This window comes from Halteromyces radiatus (genome assembly GCF_025201355.1).
Source record: "Halteromyces radiatus strain CBS 162.75 chromosome Unknown BX664scaffold_1, whole genome shotgun sequence".
NCBI classification, from domain to species: Eukaryota; Fungi; Mucoromycota; class Mucoromycetes; order Mucorales; family Cunninghamellaceae; genus Halteromyces; species Halteromyces radiatus.
In genome coordinates, this window is record NW_026251687.1 from 2888184 (window position 1) to 2906187 (window position 18004).

Here is an 18004-nt window from a genome sequence, read left to right on the forward strand (position 1 = left end):
CATTTCAACCCTTGCTCCAAAAAAGGCAAACTCCAAAAAAAAAAAAAGTGGTGAGTCAAATGCATGTAAGATATGAATGAATTTTCTGATTTCTTTTATTTCACATTTCTGATAAAGTAGTACTATAGAAAGAAAAAAAAATAATGCGTTTTTGTATGAGAGATAAAAAAAAAGTATGAACATAAAGAGAAAAATAATAAAATGATAATAATAATAATAATAACAAAAAAAAACTATGTAGTCTATATCTATGCAGTTTGCACCAAAGGTTGTAAGACTTCAAATGATCCGGTACCCCCTTCTACCACTTTACCAAGTACAATACGAGATGACGGTGATTCTAAAGTATCATAGTCACCAGCACTATCAAAAATAATAAAACAAAATTCAATCAATCAATATGAGATCGTTTTCTAAAAAAAAAAAAAAAAAAAAAAAAAAAAAAAAAAAAGGACTTACATCACTGCATCGTTCAAGAATTTACAAGTAGATTCAAAACTCATCTTTAAGAATGGTGCTACATTGGAACCAATACCAATACGACTGAATGGTTTGTATCCACCTTCAAAGGTCATATAATCCGCAATCACGGTCAAATGGCGACGATCCACCTTGATACCATAAACACCGAATACACTAGCCACTTCCTTGATGATAGCATTTCTTGCAGCTTCCACACCATATGTTCGTAAAATGGCCGCAATATCATTTGTGTCGAGGTAATCAATATCAATCAAATCACTATAAGCCCACATACCACGTAAATTCACACCTTCAGTTTGAAGTCGTTTCTAATAAAGAATAATAATAAAAAAAAGTAAATATATAAAATTGTTTCCATTTTTTTTTTTATAAACTTACTGAGGTATCATTTTCTGTAGGATTAACATATTCGAAACATCGTTGAATACCAGGAATTTCATGTACAATGACATTGGCACAAGCAGTTTCCACCAAATTGACCATCAAAATCTTCTTAGTACCAGCAGGGAATTGCATATCCATTTCACACCATGCACCATTCGTATCATCAAAGGACCATCGAGTCACATAGTTGGCTCTTTGTACAGCTTGTTCTTCCAAACTATCAGATTCCTTTCGCTTCGTACGTCGATTTTCCATATCTTCATCATCATCGTCATCATCACCTTCCTTGTTGATGGCATCTTCCAATTCGGCTTCTTCATCTTCCAATGTTTTGTCTGCAGGATTTATATCATCCTCATCATCGTCATCATAAGATGCCCGCTGTTTGGATTTGGATGCAAGTCGAGCATCAGTAGCATCTCCATCATTCTCTTCAGTAGCTGTTTCAAAAAAAAAAAAAAAAAGTTAAGAAAAAAAACTAGATGACCTTTTTTTTTTCTAATTTTACCTTGTGCTGCATCCGCCCCCAAATCTTCATTCATAGCATATTCCTTGTCGGCTCCAGAAGTCTTTTGACCTTCATTTATATTTGTCATCTTTCGGCCCTTAATATCTTTTCGAATGGCTTCTTCTAATCTCTTGATAAAGCTAGTGGCGAGAGTAGTTTTGACCTGTTTCTTGGTGGCACGGTATTCTTCAGTGTATTCACTTTCAGCGAACAGATTGAGTCGGATGGTATACACCTTGGAGCGTCGATAATTAGTGAGAGATGATTTAGCAGTTGTGGTTTCGGTGACAGCAACATCATCGACCAGTTGAGCTAATGTGAGCTTGGAAGCGGCCTTACAGAATTGACTGGCAACATTGGCATCTTGAATATCTGTGCGAAGAGGTAACAACATAGTAGGTGTCTTAATTTGAGACGCAGCAGTCATGATGATTTCACGAAGTCGAGGAATACCAAGAGTTACGTTAGCAGCACCATAACCAGCAAAATGGAAAGTGTTCAAGGTCATTTGAGTAGAGGGTTCACCAACAGATTGAGCAGCCAAAAGACCTACAGCTTCACCAGCATCGACCAAACTATGTAAGTACTTGAGATGCATCAATGCTTTGAATTTGCTCTTGTTCAAATTGTTGAAACGTTCATTTTCTTTGGTGAGCACTGCATCTTTTTCGAATGGCATCTTGTCGGGATTATTGTCGATATATTTCTGCATACCCATAGCAAATCGTTCGGATACGACACCAAGATGTTTACCAGGATTGTAAATAGATAAAGCAGGATCATATTTGTTGGGTTTCTTGAGAGCCTTCTTTGCATAAGATTCACCTTCCTTAGTTTCCAAACTTGATAAAGCAGCCTTGGGATTGTACTTTTGAGATAGGGTTTCAAAGTTATGAGCAGAGAAGCTGAATTTCTCCAAATATTTGGCCTTGATCACATCCAGGGAATCTTCACCGTAGTGGAATTGTAATACTGAACCATCAGAATCACGCACAGTATGATCATAATGTACCTTCAAACCTTCTAAATGTTTGATCAAACAGCGTTGAAGATAACCGGAACGAGATGTCTTGACAGCTGTATCAATCAAACCTTCACGACCAGCCATACAATGGAAATAGTATTCTTGAGGACGGATACCAGTCAAGAACCGACCAGTAACATAACCACCAGCACGAGCGCTTGTATCATAAGGACGGAAAGATGGTAAAGAGCGACCTGATACCATAAGAGGGACACGACGACCTTCTAATTCTTGTTGACCCAATAAACATGAGATTTGTGCTACGTTGACATTGGATCCCTTGGCACCAGATACAGTCATCATTTGCATGTCATTATCAGGGAATTTTCGTACAAGACCATTTGGTAAACATTTTTCAGTAATGGAACTTGTTAATTTGTTCACCTTGGATTTCATAGCATTATCAAGACCAGCCAATTTATCATCATCCCTAGCCACTTCTTCCATACGTAATTTAAATTCTAATACCAAAAAAAAAAAAAAATACGTTAAAAAAAAAAAAAAAAAACCTGGATATCCTATTTCCTTTTTTTTTTCTTTTGTATTACCTTTTTCAAGTACTTCACTAGAAGCTGTTTTCGCTGTTTCTGCCAAACCAAGATATTCCAAATGAGCTTCTTTACCAAGAGCATAACCTTTATCCAGTAAATCACGACGCCAAGCATCACCTTCAGTCGTCAAAAGTAAATCATCCATACGACAAGTAAAGCCACGGAATTGAATGTATTTTGTAAATAGACGACCAAAGATACTGAGAAGTTTACCAGCAGATTCAGCACCATATAATTCATAAACAGAGTGTACAAGACCAAAAGCAGTGGCACCAAATTGAGATTTATCTAAAATACCTCGCACCAATTCACCATCCATCACAAGTACTTCAGCTTCTTCAGTAGCATCAGGACCCCAATAACGTCCAGGTACTTTGCTTTTGGAAGTCATGTTCAATTGTGATTTTCCCCAAGTCAAGTTCATCAACACAGTAGAAATCTATATTCCACATATATATTTAAAAAAAAAAAGGATTAGATTGTTAAAATCTTATATCATCCTTCATCATCATGATCATTATTCACTTACAATTTGTTTACCAGTCCATAGAGGTTGAGGTTTAAAAATAGTAGGAGGAAGAGTCAAAATACGACCATTACCAGTACCATCTTGTTCAGGACGTAAAGAACCATAGAGTAATTGTTGATATTCATCACGAGTGAAGAAGGTATCACGAGCAGTCATCCATACACCAGATATAACGTGATCTTGAATCAAACCGCGGAGAGGATCACCACTAGTGGGTACCAAGTATTGATTGTCGGTATTAGCAATCAAGGCAGCTTCAGCACGAGCAATTTCATTTTGAGGAAAGTGAATATTCATTTCATCACCATCGAAATCAGCATTGTATGTGTTACAATTGGCATAATGCATACGAATCGTCTTTTCACCAGGTAAGACACGAGCTTTATGAGCCATAATGGAAGGTTTGTGAAGAGTAGGTTGACGATTGAGGAGAAGCATATCACCATTACGTAAATGACGGAACACCTTTTTGTTAACAGTTTGTGTGCGAGTAGGATAAGGATTGGCACCAGGTTGAGCATCAGTAGAGGCTTGAGGAGCAAGCAACGAATTGGCTAAAGCAATACGAGATTCCATACTAAGATTGGCTAAGACATCCACAGATTGATCTTCATTTTGAACATGAGTAGCACCAGGCCATTGAAAAGGACCATTGATCACAGCTTGACGCATTTCATTGATGTTATATGGAGTCACAGGTTCAGGATAAGTCAACTTTTTGGCAAAGACTGGAGGAACACCAATTTCAGAAGTTTCAATGTTTGGATCAGGAGAGATGACGGAACGAGCAGCATAATTTACACGTTTACCCATCATATGCTTTCTGAATAAACCTTCCTTCTTTTCAAGAGCTTGACGAATACCAGGAGGATTAGTTGCACCTTGAGGAACTTGAGTAGGATTCTTCGTAGAATCAATAAATGAATTGACAGCATGTTGAAGTTTAATAATCACATCGACAAATGTAGTGCGAAGACGTTGTACTTTTTCCTTATCCATAGGATCTTCATCAGCAGCAGCTTGTAATGAGTCTGAGTAATCACGTACTTGATGGGCATTCTGAAGAATAGCGCTAAGTAAATCATTTTGAGGAGATTCGAATACTTTATCACCCATCACCGAGGGAGGACGGAATCGAGTAGGAGATACAGCCAAGACTTCGATAAAGAACATATGATAAGAGGCCTTCTTGATATGAGTTGGAACATGAGGATTACGAGCACCGAAAAGAAGAGTGGTCATAGATGAATCAGTTTCAAAAAGTTGTTGTACCATCTTGCGTACTTCGTAAGGTGTCAAAAAACGTTGCACACTAGGATTGTTTTTGTTGTGAGATCCATGTTTGGCTTCCATCAAATGTTGTTCTTTCTTGGGTAAAGGTGCTTGGAAAAGCTTTGCAGCACCATCACGACGGAAAGGAGGTGAGATACTATTACAATGTTCACATCGACGAGTGGCGAGACAGCGACGCATAAAATCCATCATGATAGATTTTCGTACTTCGTTGATGACAGTGACTTTGTAATTGGCAGCAGAGTAAGCTCGGATTTCAGGATCAGTTAGACAATCTTTGACATATTTGTCTATTATTGAAAAAAAAAAAATGAGTTTCATATATGCTTATGATGGTTTTTCTTTTTTCTTTTTTTTTTTTTTTTTTTTTTGGTAAAATGATTTACCTAAATGAGCTTCATATTCTTCAGCAGAAGCAAAGACATCTTCACCCCTTTCCATGCGATCTTCCAGATTTTCAGGGTCCTTTTTCTTGGATTTGGATGTATCGATTTGGACATAAAATTCGTCTATAGCTTGAGCTTCACGGACTAAACCATTTTCTAATAGTTTAAGTTGAGCCGAAGTCTTCTTTTGCTATTATAAATAAAAATAAAGAAAAAAAAAAAAAGGAGTTGAGATATACGCTTCGTATTACTTTATGAATAATAATTTTACCTTGGTTTCGCCCAGACGGAAGTGATGACAATGAACACAGTGAGCACGTAAAACAGCATAAAGATTGTCAAAGAACATTGGATTGTATGCAGGAATAGGAAGATCAATATGACCAAAATGACCTGGACAATTGGTGTAAGTTTGAGTACAAGTACCACAACTATTTTCAAAGTTAAAAGTATTTATTATTATCGTATTTTATTTCTCGTTTTTTTTTTTTTCTTCTTTCTTCTTACATTTGGGACTTTTGATAAGGACCGAGAGCAGCATCGTATAAACCACCTTTAGTAGGGTGACCAAGAGCATCGAAGAGGACGGGATTGACAATTTGTTTGACAGAAATCTTTCTGATCTCTTGAGGGTCGTAAAAAGAGAACGACACTGAATCGATCTCGGCACCAATGGGATTGGAAATATTCATTGGTGTTCGTTGACAGGTCAAGAAAGAATCAAGAGTAGAAAAAAGAAAAAAAAAAAAAAAAAGTTAAAAAAAAATGTGAGGGAATAGGGTTAAGATCCTTCTGAGGTGAAATATTATTTGAAGCGGGAAAAAAAAAGTCACCACAAAAAGCCACAGGTCCTTTACAATCTAAAGCATGAATTTACCAAAATTTATTTAAAAAAAAAGATATGAAAAAAAGAAAATGCACTAAAACCTATCATAGATACGAACTACTAACTATCCACACAATATTGACATCCAATCACCATTTGATACACGCATTTCATAACCAAAGGCACAACTTGTACTTTTTTGGACACTTGAGTTGTTAAACAAGAGTAAATGTGAGTATATTGGATAAATAAAAAAAAAGGACGCAGTAGTGTGGTGCTGATCCACCAAGATAGAAGCAGGGAAAGGAGATAATTTCAATAGGTCATCTTGGGAGGTTCCGTCATGATATATTTTTGTTGAACGTTAAGCAAAGAAGTGATCACACGCATTTTGTTTTTCATTTTGTCACGTAAGGCATACATATCAGCGTCTGGACTATTAGTAGTTGGAAAGTCAGATATCATGGTGCGTAAGGTTTCCATATGTCGAAGAGCTCTATTAGATATATTTAAAAAAAAAAGGTAAGAAAATGCAAGTTGCTATTCGTTGTCCTTACCTAGGATTAATCTTATCAGGATGAAGAGTAGCCAATTCAGTCCAAGTATCAATACATCCAGAATAAAAACCAATTTCACGTCCTAATTCGTATGCTTTTTCACAACCGAAAATACGTCCTTCAAGTTCACCCGACTTTTCCCCATCGCGATAACCATCATCAAAACCATGTTCTTGAAACCTATATTAGAAAGTTATGCTTAGTCATCGAAAAGAAAATTTAGAAAAAGTATATTCTTACATGGTTTCAAGATAACAGAGAGATTCAAGATCTTGAGAGCGTTCCAATGTTTCAGTCATGTTATCTAATATGTTTTTCAAGTTTAGGTATATCAATCAAAAAAAGAAAAAAGAAAAAAAAAGAAAAAAAGAAAAGAAAAACGGAAAAAAAGAGGGAAGATAAGATACAAAAAAATAATCGGGAAGTGAAATATCAACGCCTTGAATTTAGTACAGACAACCTTAACAAAATAGATAATTACTATGTGGAGATAAAGATGATTCATCCGATCTCCAATCAAATATATATATATATAAAAGGAAAAAGGTAAAGTGTTGCTTTATTAAAGATATATCTACACTTCGAGTCTAACAATAAAAATAATAAAAAAAACTAAACTATTTTATTTGTTTGGCAGCACCACCAGTTGTAGGTAAACCCATATAAACCTTGAAAGTATCATAAATTAACCATTGGAAACTAGTCAGAGTGCCAATCATTAGTACACGAGTACCTAAACCACGCCATACTCCTTTGAGACCTAAATCCTTTGCGATATCGACCATTGTCATCTTCTTTTGACCAGGAATATCGGATACAGCATTCATCCGACTTACAATCACATCTGCAGGATGACTGACAAGTGCAACTAAAATACCACTTGTATAACCAGCTGTGAAGGATACAAGTAACTACCAAAAAAAAAAAAAAAAAGATTAGATAAAAATTCCAAAATACACTTTATCTTTACCTGTTGGAATTTATTATATTCAGATTTTGGTTTTGATAAGAAAGTAGAATAGATCAATTCCACTGTTTTTTCAAAAGTAGCAAACTTCATACAAGTATAAGGAATTTGTCGACTCCAAAGAGGTACTAAACCCTTGTAAAAACCACGAAGACCTTCATTTGTTTTCAATTTATTGAAACCTTCACCAAAACTTTTTGCATAAGGAGGATAAGATGTTTGCATCCGTACTTTGATAGATTCCATAGGACATAAAAGGACATCAGCAACGAATTCAGCAGTTCCAGAAGCAGCCAAGGCCAAAACGGTACGATGTTTATAAGCATTGTTTTCACCAACAAGATTACCATAATAATACTTGAAGAATTCATATAATCCGTATTTTCCAGCACCTTGCATAGAATAACCAACAAATGTAGGTCCAAGTCCAACCCAAATCCCACCAAATCCTTCAGTTTTCAGAATCGTACGCCATCCGTCAAGTATCCCTCTATACAAGTCAGGTTTAACCTTTTGTATTTTTTTTTTTTAAAAAAAAAAAAAAAGAAAAAAAGATAAGCTTCAATACGAAAAGATATTATATATATCTTACCTGTGAACGACACTTGACCAAGTCCAAAGGAGTCACACCAGCATGAGTAGGCCTAACAAAGGGAAAACAAAAAAAAAAGAAAAGATATTAATGTATTTAGAGAAAAACCCCTGTTCAAGTTATTTTACCCACAAGCAAGAATACCACCAAGAGTACAAGTCAAAAAGTATTGAGGACTATATAATTCAATTGTTTTCCTTGTAGGAACAAAAGACTTTTTCGTTTCAGTCATGGAAGCAATGTAATAGTTACTAAGGGACATTGTATTTAATAAAGGTCAATAAAAATAGGTGAAGAAAAAAAAAAAAAAGGAAAAAAAAAAGGAAAAAAGAAAAAAAATGGGTGAGGTGGGTAAAAAAAAAAAAAAAAAAAAAAATATTTTTTTTATGCGTGCAACGGATAAACTTTTTTCGGCTCAAGGAATTTCCCATTTTGGTTTGAGATTTGAAATATTATATTTTTTTTATATATATCCTGATTGATATTTCTTACTTTTAAAAACAAAAACAAAATATATATGTATATTTTTTTTTTATTCTAAAAATGATTAATTTCATTGTAAATGAAACCCATGTAAAAGAAAGTGTCAATTCGGAACTGCCTTTTCTTTTTTTTTTTCTCAACAGTAAAGGAACATCATGCTCTTTCTCTCTTTGATGATTGATCAAAACTTCGCATAAATGAATGCACGTCATATGAAAACAATGGATATTCATTAAAATTCCCACTTTACCATTATTTTGTTTCAAAAAAAAAAAAAGCTATATATTTTGTTATAGATAATACTCTGTTTTCTATTCTGTCCTTTTTCTTTTTTTCTCTTGTTCATTTTTCTTTATATTCATCAAAATTAATATGTCTCAATACAATGTAAGTTATCATCCATCATCATTATCTATTTAATAACCTTTTTTTTTTTACCTTTTCTTTCTAGAAATCAAATACTGGTTGTCAACGTATCTCTTCTTGTGGTCGTCCTCTTACTCAACCCAAATCTGCGTCTCCTTATGTGTACAAAGATGGATATGAATTTGACAAAAATACTTCCAATAATAGTGATGATACTACTCTTGCTTCCAGTGATACGTTCAGTGCAAATACTACTCCTACTGTAACCTCTCCTGTTGAAGAAAAAAAGCCTGATTTTTCTATTCCTACTTCCAATAAACCATCCTATTCCACCTATGGCTGCTGTCGCAAATGAATTTTACTTTAGTTTGTCTATTTCTTGTCCCTTCTATTTTTTCTTTTTTTTTTGATAGCTCTCTTTTTTTTTTGATAGTTCTTTTCTTACTTTTTTTTTTTTATTGATGATCAGGTGACGATGTCATTTTTTTTGAATTGTGTATAAAAAAGGGACTAATAAAAATTACCATTTTTGCTCTCAACAGTAACCAAAAAGGGAACTTACACAGGTGAAATGATAAAAAAAAAGATTGGCTTGAAATATAAAAAAGTGGCGCGGCTCTTGAAACATGCATCAGCCATATACCTCTTTTTTTTTTTTTTTTTTAATATGAAGAACAATGAGTGAAAACAGTGAGCAATCATGAATCATCAAGGATGATGAATTAATGATAACAATAATAATGATAATAACGTCAATGGTGCATATACAACAGGAATATATATATAAAAAAAAGCTAGGATTTCATCATGTAAAACCTAATGCAAGTTTATTTTCTGTGTCACATTAATTAGAGAGACTACCTTATATGAAATCACTAACTAAAAAAAAAATGATGATGATGATGATGATAGATACAATATGTTTATTTTTTAATTGATTTTTGATTTTATTGAAAGGAATGGGATGGAAGAATACAAATAAAAGAAAAAATGAATACAAATAGATAAAGATACAAAAAAAAAAAAAAAGAATGAGCTATGAACAAAAGTAATAATAGAATGACAAAAAAAAAAAAAGGATGGAGGAGTGATTAGATAAAAGACCACTTGATTTTACCAACACCCTTGTTCATGTCACCAATGACTTTTTTGAAAAGTACAGGAGTCAAATCCAAATCACCATGTTTACATTCAGGACAAGCATCATTGATAGTAGCAGTAGCAGTACCATGAGGACCAGTAATACGAATCTTCTTGCCACAATACTTGCTCTTCTTGTTCAAACTACCGTATTGAGGATGATTCAAGGCTACAATGGGAGAATTGTTACCTTCCTTAGGACCACAGGCACCAGTGGAACCACCTTCAGTTGCAGGAAGGAACCAAGTACCAGTACCAGTATAAGTTTTACCACCACGTTTTTCCAAATCAATAGGTGCAGCTACAATCAATGTAACCATCATCATCATCATCACGAATAAAATATTTGAACGCATCATTGTTGTATGTGTATATGCTAGTAATGGGTGGTAATATACAAATCAAATGAAAAAGGATTGGGAAGTGTTGATATGAAAAGAGAAGAAAAAGAAAAAACGACCAGCGTTAAACGAATATAAAATGAAATGATGAAGAAAAGAAAAAAAAAAAAAGAAAAGGGAAATGTTGTCTATTTAAATCAAAAAAAGAAAAGGTCCCATGAAAATCAGTTTATAATATGTCACCCCGCGATGGCGCTTTTTTTTTTCTTCCAATCATTTCCCTTATCCGATTCAATCTCCAGTCTTCAATTTATTCTTTTGACTCCCATTCGTTAATCATAATTTTCAATGAAAAGTAAATAACATTTCAATCATCCTACACATGGTAACAAAAAATAAATAAATAAACAAAAATAATCTATATTATAAAAACGTGTATTATTTCATCATCCTACTTTTTTTTTAAAAGCATAGTTGTTATGAATGTTGTTTTGGGGGGGGGAGTATAACAGAAAGAAAAAAAAAAATTTTTTTCTTCCATCGGGTCGGAGGCGGTTAGTCAATTCTTCTCTCTTTTTTTTTTTTTTCTCTTTCAAAATGTAACCCTGATCTTCTCTCTTTTTTTTTTTTATTTTTCTGTAAGGAACTTCAGAAGAGACCGAGTTTCTTTTTGATGATCAGATCATCCAAAAAAAAAAAAAAAACTCCACAATAGAAACTTTGGATTTTCTACCATGCTTTCAAAAAAAAAGGGAAGATAGTTTCTAGGCCCCTTTCCATTCTTTCTTCTTTTTTTTTGATGATACATTGCACAATGCACCAGCATCAAGTTACAAAAAAAAAAGGATAGGTTGAGGCATTTTTTGTGTAATGATTGTCAACAATGAAAGGTAACAAATCATCACCATGTATAGTGAAGCATGACTACGCCTTGTGTGATTGTACTACAATAACGGAAGTTTTGATCAATGTTACCTCTTCTTTTCATTCAGATCTGTTTATTTTGGTCTTACAGAAGCGGACAAGAAAAAAAAAAAGGAGGAGGGGGGAACAATCAGGTCCGTATCTTTGACCATGACCCTCACTCTTTTTTTTTTTTTCAATTGCTTGGGGCGAAAAGTTTCAGTTTCCGCACTCTCTTTCATTTCTTTTTTTTTTTTTTTTTTTTTTTTTTTTTTATTCCATAGTACGACCACTCAACCCTACATTCATTCACACGTACACATATCTATATATCTATATATATATATACACCGACCAACTCCCTAAATAGGATGGACGAACAAATAGCTTTAAAAAATTGGCAATTGGAAAATAACATTGTGGATACTCAAGACCAACTTTATTATTACGATGCAGAACAAAATAGAGACCAAGTTAATCAAAAACCATGGAAAACAGAGTGAGTTTTTTATTATTATTATTATTGAATATTTATTTTTAAAGATGCTGAACTTTTTTTTTCTCTCTTTTTTTTTTTTTTTGTTATTAGTCCTCATTATTATAAACATGTCAAAATATCTGCTATAGCTTTGATCAAGATGGTAAGAGGTTCAAAAAGAAAAAAAAAGCATTATCTTACCTTTATTTTATTTTATTGTTGATAAATATAGGTAATGCATTCACGGTCAGGAGGGAACATGGAGGTGATGGGACTGATGCAAGGTAAAGTACAAGGGGATACTATGATTGTAATGGATGCGTTTGCGTTACCAGTAGAAGGTACAGAAACTCGCGTTAATGCACAAAATGAGGCGTATGAATACATGGTGACTTATATGGAACAAAGCAAACAAGTTGGTCGATTGGAAAATGTCATTGGTTGGTATCATTCTCATCCTGGTTATGGTTGTTGGTTATCCGGGATTGATGTGGGTACTCAAAGTTTAAATCAACAATATCAAGAACCTTTTGTGGCCGTTGTAGTAAGTTGTTTTTTTTTTAATGACATGATACATTTTTTCTTTTTTCCTTGATGATCATTCAACTTTTTTTTTTTTAGATTGATCCTAATCGAACCATGTCTGCTGGCAAAGTAGAAATCGGTGCTTTTCGAACATATCCCAAAGTATTAAAAAAAATTACAAATGCTATTGAATGAACATGGATTAATTCTTCCATCTATATACTTGTATATATAGGGATACAAACCAACCGACAGTGAACCTTCTGAATATCAAACCATTCCATTGGACAAGATTGAAGACTTTGGTGTTCATGCAAAAGAGTGAGTCTTTTTTTTTTTTTTTTTTTTTGATCATCAACCTTCTCTGCACATATATTTACATACAAAACGAAAGATATTGAATTCATCCCTCTTCATATTCTCTCTCTTTTTTTTTCTTCTATAGATATTATCCTTTAGAGATTTCCCACTTTAAATCATCATTGGATAATCAGTTATTGGAAGTATTATGGAACAAATACTGGGTACATACTTTATCACAATCTCCTCTTTTGACCGTAAGTTGATATACAAATGAAAAAGAAAAATCTATATTTACGTTAATACTTTTTCAAATTTAGAATCGGGAGTATGCTATAAGACAAATGGCTGATTTAACACAGAAATTGGAACAAACAAACTATGGTATGTTGGGTCGTATGGGTGGTTATTATGGTGATCGCAAGAAGAATGATCAAAGTCAATTAAGTAAGGTTACAAAGGATAGGTAAGAAAAAAGGAAGAATATAGATTGAAAGAATGGATTGATGGAGGGTGACAAGCCGATATGGATCTAATGATCTCCCCCTTTTTTTTTTTTTTTAGTTCAAAAATCACCACTGAAGCCATGCATGGATTGATATCACAAGTTCTCAAGGATCTCTTATTCAACCAACGACAATGCCATCATCCACATTGAGGTATTTTTTTTTGGATTGATTGCATATAGGATAGTTTTTTCTTTTAGTAGTATATTATTACTTTTGTACATTTCAATAAACAAGCTTTTTGGATGGAAACATCAGATATGGTCAATCAAAAAAGGAAATAGGTAACAGGGTTCTTTTTCATCATCTACAAAGAGGAAAATGCCAGTAGTAATAATTGTATACTATCGTATATATCAATATTTTCTCCATATCATGATTCCTGAATATATATATATATATGTGCATGTTTATTTGTTTATGTGTGTTTGAATGCAAAATCATAATATGATGAAGACGTTAAAAAAAAAAAAAAAAAGGATTGAGGTGACCTCGCGTTCCCATGAAATATTTCCTGTCTGAAAAGGTACTGGTGAAATCGGGGGACACGTTCATTAGAAACCCCGAGATCTGGAAACCTCACTGGAAGAATTAAATGAATCTGAAATTAAGTCAATCAAATTGTAATATAGATGCGTTTTAACTTTATGTCAAAAAAAAAAATATATATTTTATTGAATGATGATAAAATAATTACAGAAATGGTGTTTGACAAAATGATATAGAGGTATAACACATTACAAATAGGCTATTTACATACTATAAGATGAGGATGGAGTAAAAAAAAAAAAAAAAGATGAAGGAAGGGTAAACAATGAAATATACGTATATAAACTAATCATGCACAAAAAAAAAAAAAAGGATAACTGTAGTGTTATACTAAAAGAAGATACTATGATATATCATTGGTGGTTGTTGTAGATCCAGGAGAAGTAATGGCTGCAAATATACTAGGATTTCCACTTTCTTCATCACTTGGTGTCATTGGAGGTGTATTCAAATTAGCCACTGTTGAAGTAAGAATGGGAGTAAATTGACATGTTGAGTAAGTTGATGTTTCATTTGATGTTTCCAAAGTATGGTCATTCATAGCAGTAGAAGCAAGACTTTGAGCCAGCAAAGTCTCATTGACGTGTAATAAGGATTGAAGGTATTCAGGAGATGGTTGTGGTTGCTGAAAAATATGAAATAATCTGTCATTCTCTTCAGTATTCGTCATATTATCATCTGGAGTTGATGGACTGGCTAAGCATACAAGATCGGTATCGTCTCTGATGGTGGAAGTTTTAGTCGTCAGTTCATCGGTTTGTAATGGAGGTGATTGTAATGTTTTGAGCCAGTTTATCCCAGGTCCACTAAATAAATAAAAAAAAAAAAAAAAAAAGAAGGAAGAATGAATCAACTGTACTAATATGAGTATTATTCAAATTTCTTTTTTTTTTTTTCCTCACCTTTCATTCCATTCTTCACCCATTTTCTGCATTACCAATTCAAGTTGTTCCTGTTGTCGTTTTAGGTCAACCAAACTTTGTTCATAGTCGTGAATAGATTTATCCATCACGGTTTGTAAAAGATGATGTGTGTGAGACAGATAGAGAGAGAGAGAGGGGAATATAAACGTATGAGAAAAGAGATGGAAGAAAAAAAAATATAAAGAGATAGAAAGAAGAAGAAGAGGAAAAAGAAATGGAAAGAAAAGGACAAAGGGTTATCAAAAAAAAGGAAAAAATGAATCCATGTATCGGGGCTGAAACAAAAAAATTTAAATTTGGGCTCAACAAGATTTTGGTGGTTCCAATTGGTTGCTCAGGCAATCAACACCAATGGTGAGTCCAGCCCATGATTGGTTTAAATTCTTTATTGGCCAGACCTTCCGCCACTTTGCAATCAAATATCTTAACGACTTTCCAAATGGGGATTATCGTTCACTTGGCATTTTTTTTTTTTTTTTTTACCATTGGTTCTTGACAGAAAAAGAAAAAAAAAATATTTAATTCACCATCTTTACATCCATATGTTCATTATGATATTGAAGAAATCCTTTATTTAATATAGAAAAAAAAATAATGTATAAATGACTGATTAAAAAAAAAAAAAAAAAACTAATATATACTGATAATCATAAAAAAGTAATAATGATAAAAAGATAAAATAGTATCTAAAGAGAAACATTTTCAGGAAAATCCAAGAGAGTGCGTAATACATTACATCGTTGTTCCAGCATACCCAAGAAGCCTTGCATTTGATCACGATTCATTTGTACCAATAAAGAAGCAAATCGTGCATCTTCATTCAAATCCAAAACAGGTTTGTCATTTACATGAGGAGTAGAAGTTGGTGTTGTCATCACAATATCGTCCATAGCAGGCGAAGAAGGAGAAGAAGTCAATGAAGTAGATGGTGATAGAACTGGTTCATTTTGTTGTTGTTCTGACTTGATCATCATAGGAGTAGCAATAGAAAAAGTAGACATCAAAGCATTTCCATGAAGGGATATATCTTGTTGTTGCTGTTCTTGTTGTTGTTGATGATCTTCTTCCATGGTCCAACAATCCCGACGTCGACGTTGAATGGTAGTCTTTCGCATCTTAGCAGGTCGATCCCGATGGTGTAATCTTGAATATAAACCACAAGCATTGCATACTGATTCACCACGTTCATTCTTGCGCCATAAAGGAGTTTTGGTTTGTTGACAGTTAACACATTGATGAACACTATCTTGTTCCTGATCTTCTTGTTGTTGTTGTTGTTGAGTATCATCAGATGAAGCAGAAGGAGAAGAAGAGGTAATAGTAGAATTGTCAACCATCTTGATAGAATCAATAATAGGACGATCATTGGCATAAGGATGAGGACGATTAGGCATTTTGTGACGAACTTGAAGAGGACGATGAGCATTGTATTGCTTGTAATATAATCCACAGGCATTACATAAAGTTTGTTTGCGATCTGGAGTACGACGCCACAAAGGTGTCTTGGTTACCTTGCAATTGAAACATTCCATATGACGAGGAGGACGGGTAGCCTTGGCACATACACGAATAGGCATTGTAGCTTGACCAGGAGGAGGAGTCTTCTTACGAATGGTACGCTTGACAGGACTAGATACACCAGATGAAGAAGATGTAGAAGAAGATTTGTTATTGGTGGTAGTATTGAGAGGGGTCACATCCATAGACGTTGTTGTCATAGTATCAGTAGGAGCAGAATTTGAAGACATATCCAATTCATCTAATTGAAGGAATTGATCCACAGGAGAAGACAAATTTGAATAGGTCAAACCAAACATAGAATCTTGTAAAAGAGCACTGGGAGGACTGTCCATGCTGATAGATGAGAGTGATGATGGTGATGAAGGGTCGGAAAAGAATTGATTGAAGCATGCATCCTTGTTGAACAAGTCCAAAGGTTGAAATAATGAACTGTCATCATCCAAGAATGCAAAAGGATCAATATTGGTTGTTGTATTATTCATATTATTGTTTGTTGTTGTTGTTGTTGTTGTAGGCGAAGCTATAGGCATCGTTTGTTGTTCTTGTTGTTCTTTTTGTTGTTGTTGTTGTTGTAATTCACTTGAGTATATACTTGTTTGTTGCTTTGTTTCTGTATCAATCGACATCGTTTCCAACGTGCTTTCCATTAAACATGTAGTAGTAAGCCATCTTTATAAGAGGAGATTTTCTTTCAGAAGAAGAAAGAAAGAGGGTGTACTTTTTTTTAAAAAAACTTTTTTTTTATATATATAAAAAAAGGGAGAAAAAGGGAAAAAAAACTAAAACATAGAGTGCATCTTTTGTAACGATTCAGATGCACACGTATAAATAATCAAGTAATAAAAAGAGGAAGGGTTTCAAAGGTAAAATAAAAAAAATGATAAAATAAAAATAAGCGTGTAATAAAATGAACAAAAGAATATATAAAAAAACAATATTCTTTTGTATATAAACTGGATGAGGAAGAAAAAAGTGAACAAAGGAAAAGAAAAAAAAAGAAATCAATAACAAATTGAACTAGCCCCTTTATAATAATAAAAATTTTTCTTGTTTTTAGACGCCGGCAACTTGATGACCAATCAAATTTAGTAACCGTTTTTTTTTTTTCCCCAAGCCCAAGTTTTTCATTCATCCCCTGTACACTTTACCTTTTTATTTTTTTCTTTTTATTTTTTTTTCTTCTTTGTATAAAATACTAATGAAACAAAAAAAAATTATTAGGATTTATAATGATAATATATAGATTTCTACATTTTTGTTGTTAATCTTAATTCAAACAGTACACTTTTAAGTTTTTCTTTCTTCGTAATATGCTTCAAACACCGCGTTATCTCTACTTATTCTCATCCAATCAAAAAAGAAGATCATAAGACATCGTTCCCCGGGTACCTAATTTTTTATTTTCATTTTTATAATATATATATGGTATCAAAAACTTGGTTTTACTCAATAGAATGTGACGATTTTTTGTTTGGATCTAATATACAGTCTAGAAAATCAGATCATCCGAATGAAAATGATAAAAAAAATATTATTTTTTTTTGTAGGAAAAATGATAATAAAAAAAAAAATCATACACCTGTCTGAGTTTGATGATTTTATTCTCTTCTTCCTTCTTTTATCCCTTTTTTCTTTGTCTTTTACATTGTTTTTATTCTTCTACATCAAATAACTAATATATCTTCGTGTATACTTCTGTCATGATACTTATATTATACCATTTCTCCTGTCACGCCCTTGACATTGGCCTGCTATGATCTTTTCAAGGTGTACGACTAATCCTGGATAGGCTACGACAACATCAACTTTTATTTTATCTTTGGTTTTCTCTTAGTCTCTCTTCCACGCTAACAACAAAGGTTACTGTGT

General features: G+C 33.4%; 7 protein-coding genes across 7 annotated transcripts; 1 reads left to right on the forward strand and 6 right to left on the reverse strand.

Moving 5' to 3' along the window:
* Nucleotides 1-67: 67 nt before the first annotated feature.
* Nucleotides 68-5905, reverse strand: BX664DRAFT_289764 (uncharacterized protein). The gene is made up of 9 exons (XM_051541855.1): nucleotides 5666-5905; nucleotides 5430-5589; nucleotides 5159-5348; nucleotides 3480-5062; nucleotides 2948-3389; nucleotides 1376-2860; nucleotides 862-1307; nucleotides 460-791; nucleotides 68-363 (listed from the first exon to the last, which is right to left on the reverse strand). Exons 1-9 carry the CDS (start codon nucleotides 5848-5850, stop codon nucleotides 249-251), a joined length of 4938 nt encoding a protein of 1645 aa, XP_051405163.1. The 5' UTR covers nucleotides 5851-5905; the 3' UTR covers nucleotides 68-248.
* Nucleotides 5906-5950: 45 nt separating this feature from the next.
* On the reverse strand, nucleotides 5951-6909 carry BX664DRAFT_321666 (uncharacterized protein). The gene is made up of 3 exons (XM_051543334.1): nucleotides 6782-6909; nucleotides 6542-6721; nucleotides 5951-6480 (listed from the first exon to the last, which is right to left on the reverse strand). Exons 1-3 carry the CDS (start codon nucleotides 6838-6840, stop codon nucleotides 6300-6302), a joined length of 420 nt encoding a protein of 139 aa, XP_051405164.1. The 5' UTR covers nucleotides 6841-6909; the 3' UTR covers nucleotides 5951-6299.
* A 249-nt stretch (nucleotides 6910-7158) lies between these two features.
* On the reverse strand, nucleotides 7159-8332 carry BX664DRAFT_253419 (phosphate carrier protein 2; the record flags this gene model as incomplete). The annotated part of the gene is made up of 4 exons (XM_051540306.1): nucleotides 7159-7452; nucleotides 7512-8018; nucleotides 8101-8152; nucleotides 8229-8332. The coding sequence occupies 4 exons, from the start codon at nucleotides 8330-8332 to the stop codon at nucleotides 7159-7161; spliced, it is 957 nt and encodes a 318-aa protein (XP_051405165.1).
* Nucleotides 8333-10013: 1681 nt separating this feature from the next.
* On the reverse strand, nucleotides 10014-10597 carry BX664DRAFT_321668 (RlpA-like double-psi beta-barrel-protein domain-containing protein-containing protein). The gene has a single exon (XM_051543335.1). The coding sequence runs from the start codon at nucleotides 10446-10448 to the stop codon at nucleotides 10041-10043; it is 408 nt and encodes a 135-aa protein (XP_051405166.1). The 5' UTR covers nucleotides 10449-10597; the 3' UTR covers nucleotides 10014-10040.
* Nucleotides 10598-11599: 1002 nt separating this feature from the next.
* On the forward strand, nucleotides 11600-13417 carry BX664DRAFT_321670 (JAB1/Mov34/MPN/PAD-1 ubiquitin protease-domain-containing protein). The gene is made up of 8 exons (XM_051543336.1): nucleotides 11600-11832; nucleotides 11923-11974; nucleotides 12044-12355; nucleotides 12433-12498; nucleotides 12572-12657; nucleotides 12782-12893; nucleotides 12957-13102; nucleotides 13201-13417. The coding sequence occupies exons 1-8, from the start codon at nucleotides 11705-11707 to the stop codon at nucleotides 13292-13294; spliced, it is 996 nt and encodes a 331-aa protein (XP_051405167.1). The 5' UTR covers nucleotides 11600-11704; the 3' UTR covers nucleotides 13295-13417.
* Nucleotides 13418-13794: 377 nt separating this feature from the next.
* On the reverse strand, nucleotides 13795-14896 carry BX664DRAFT_272914 (uncharacterized protein). Its single transcript, XM_051541199.1, has 2 exons — nucleotides 14594-14896; nucleotides 13795-14497 (listed from the first exon to the last, which is right to left on the reverse strand). The coding sequence occupies exons 1-2, from the start codon at nucleotides 14698-14700 to the stop codon at nucleotides 14035-14037; spliced, it is 570 nt and encodes a 189-aa protein (XP_051405168.1). The 5' UTR covers nucleotides 14701-14896; the 3' UTR covers nucleotides 13795-14034.
* A 322-nt stretch (nucleotides 14897-15218) lies between these two features.
* BX664DRAFT_321674 (uncharacterized protein) lies at nucleotides 15219-17158 on the reverse strand. Its single transcript, XM_051543337.1, has one exon. The coding sequence runs from the start codon at nucleotides 16780-16782 to the stop codon at nucleotides 15301-15303; it is 1482 nt and encodes a 493-aa protein (XP_051405169.1). The 5' UTR covers nucleotides 16783-17158; the 3' UTR covers nucleotides 15219-15300.
* Between the last annotated feature and the right edge of the window lie 846 nt (nucleotides 17159-18004).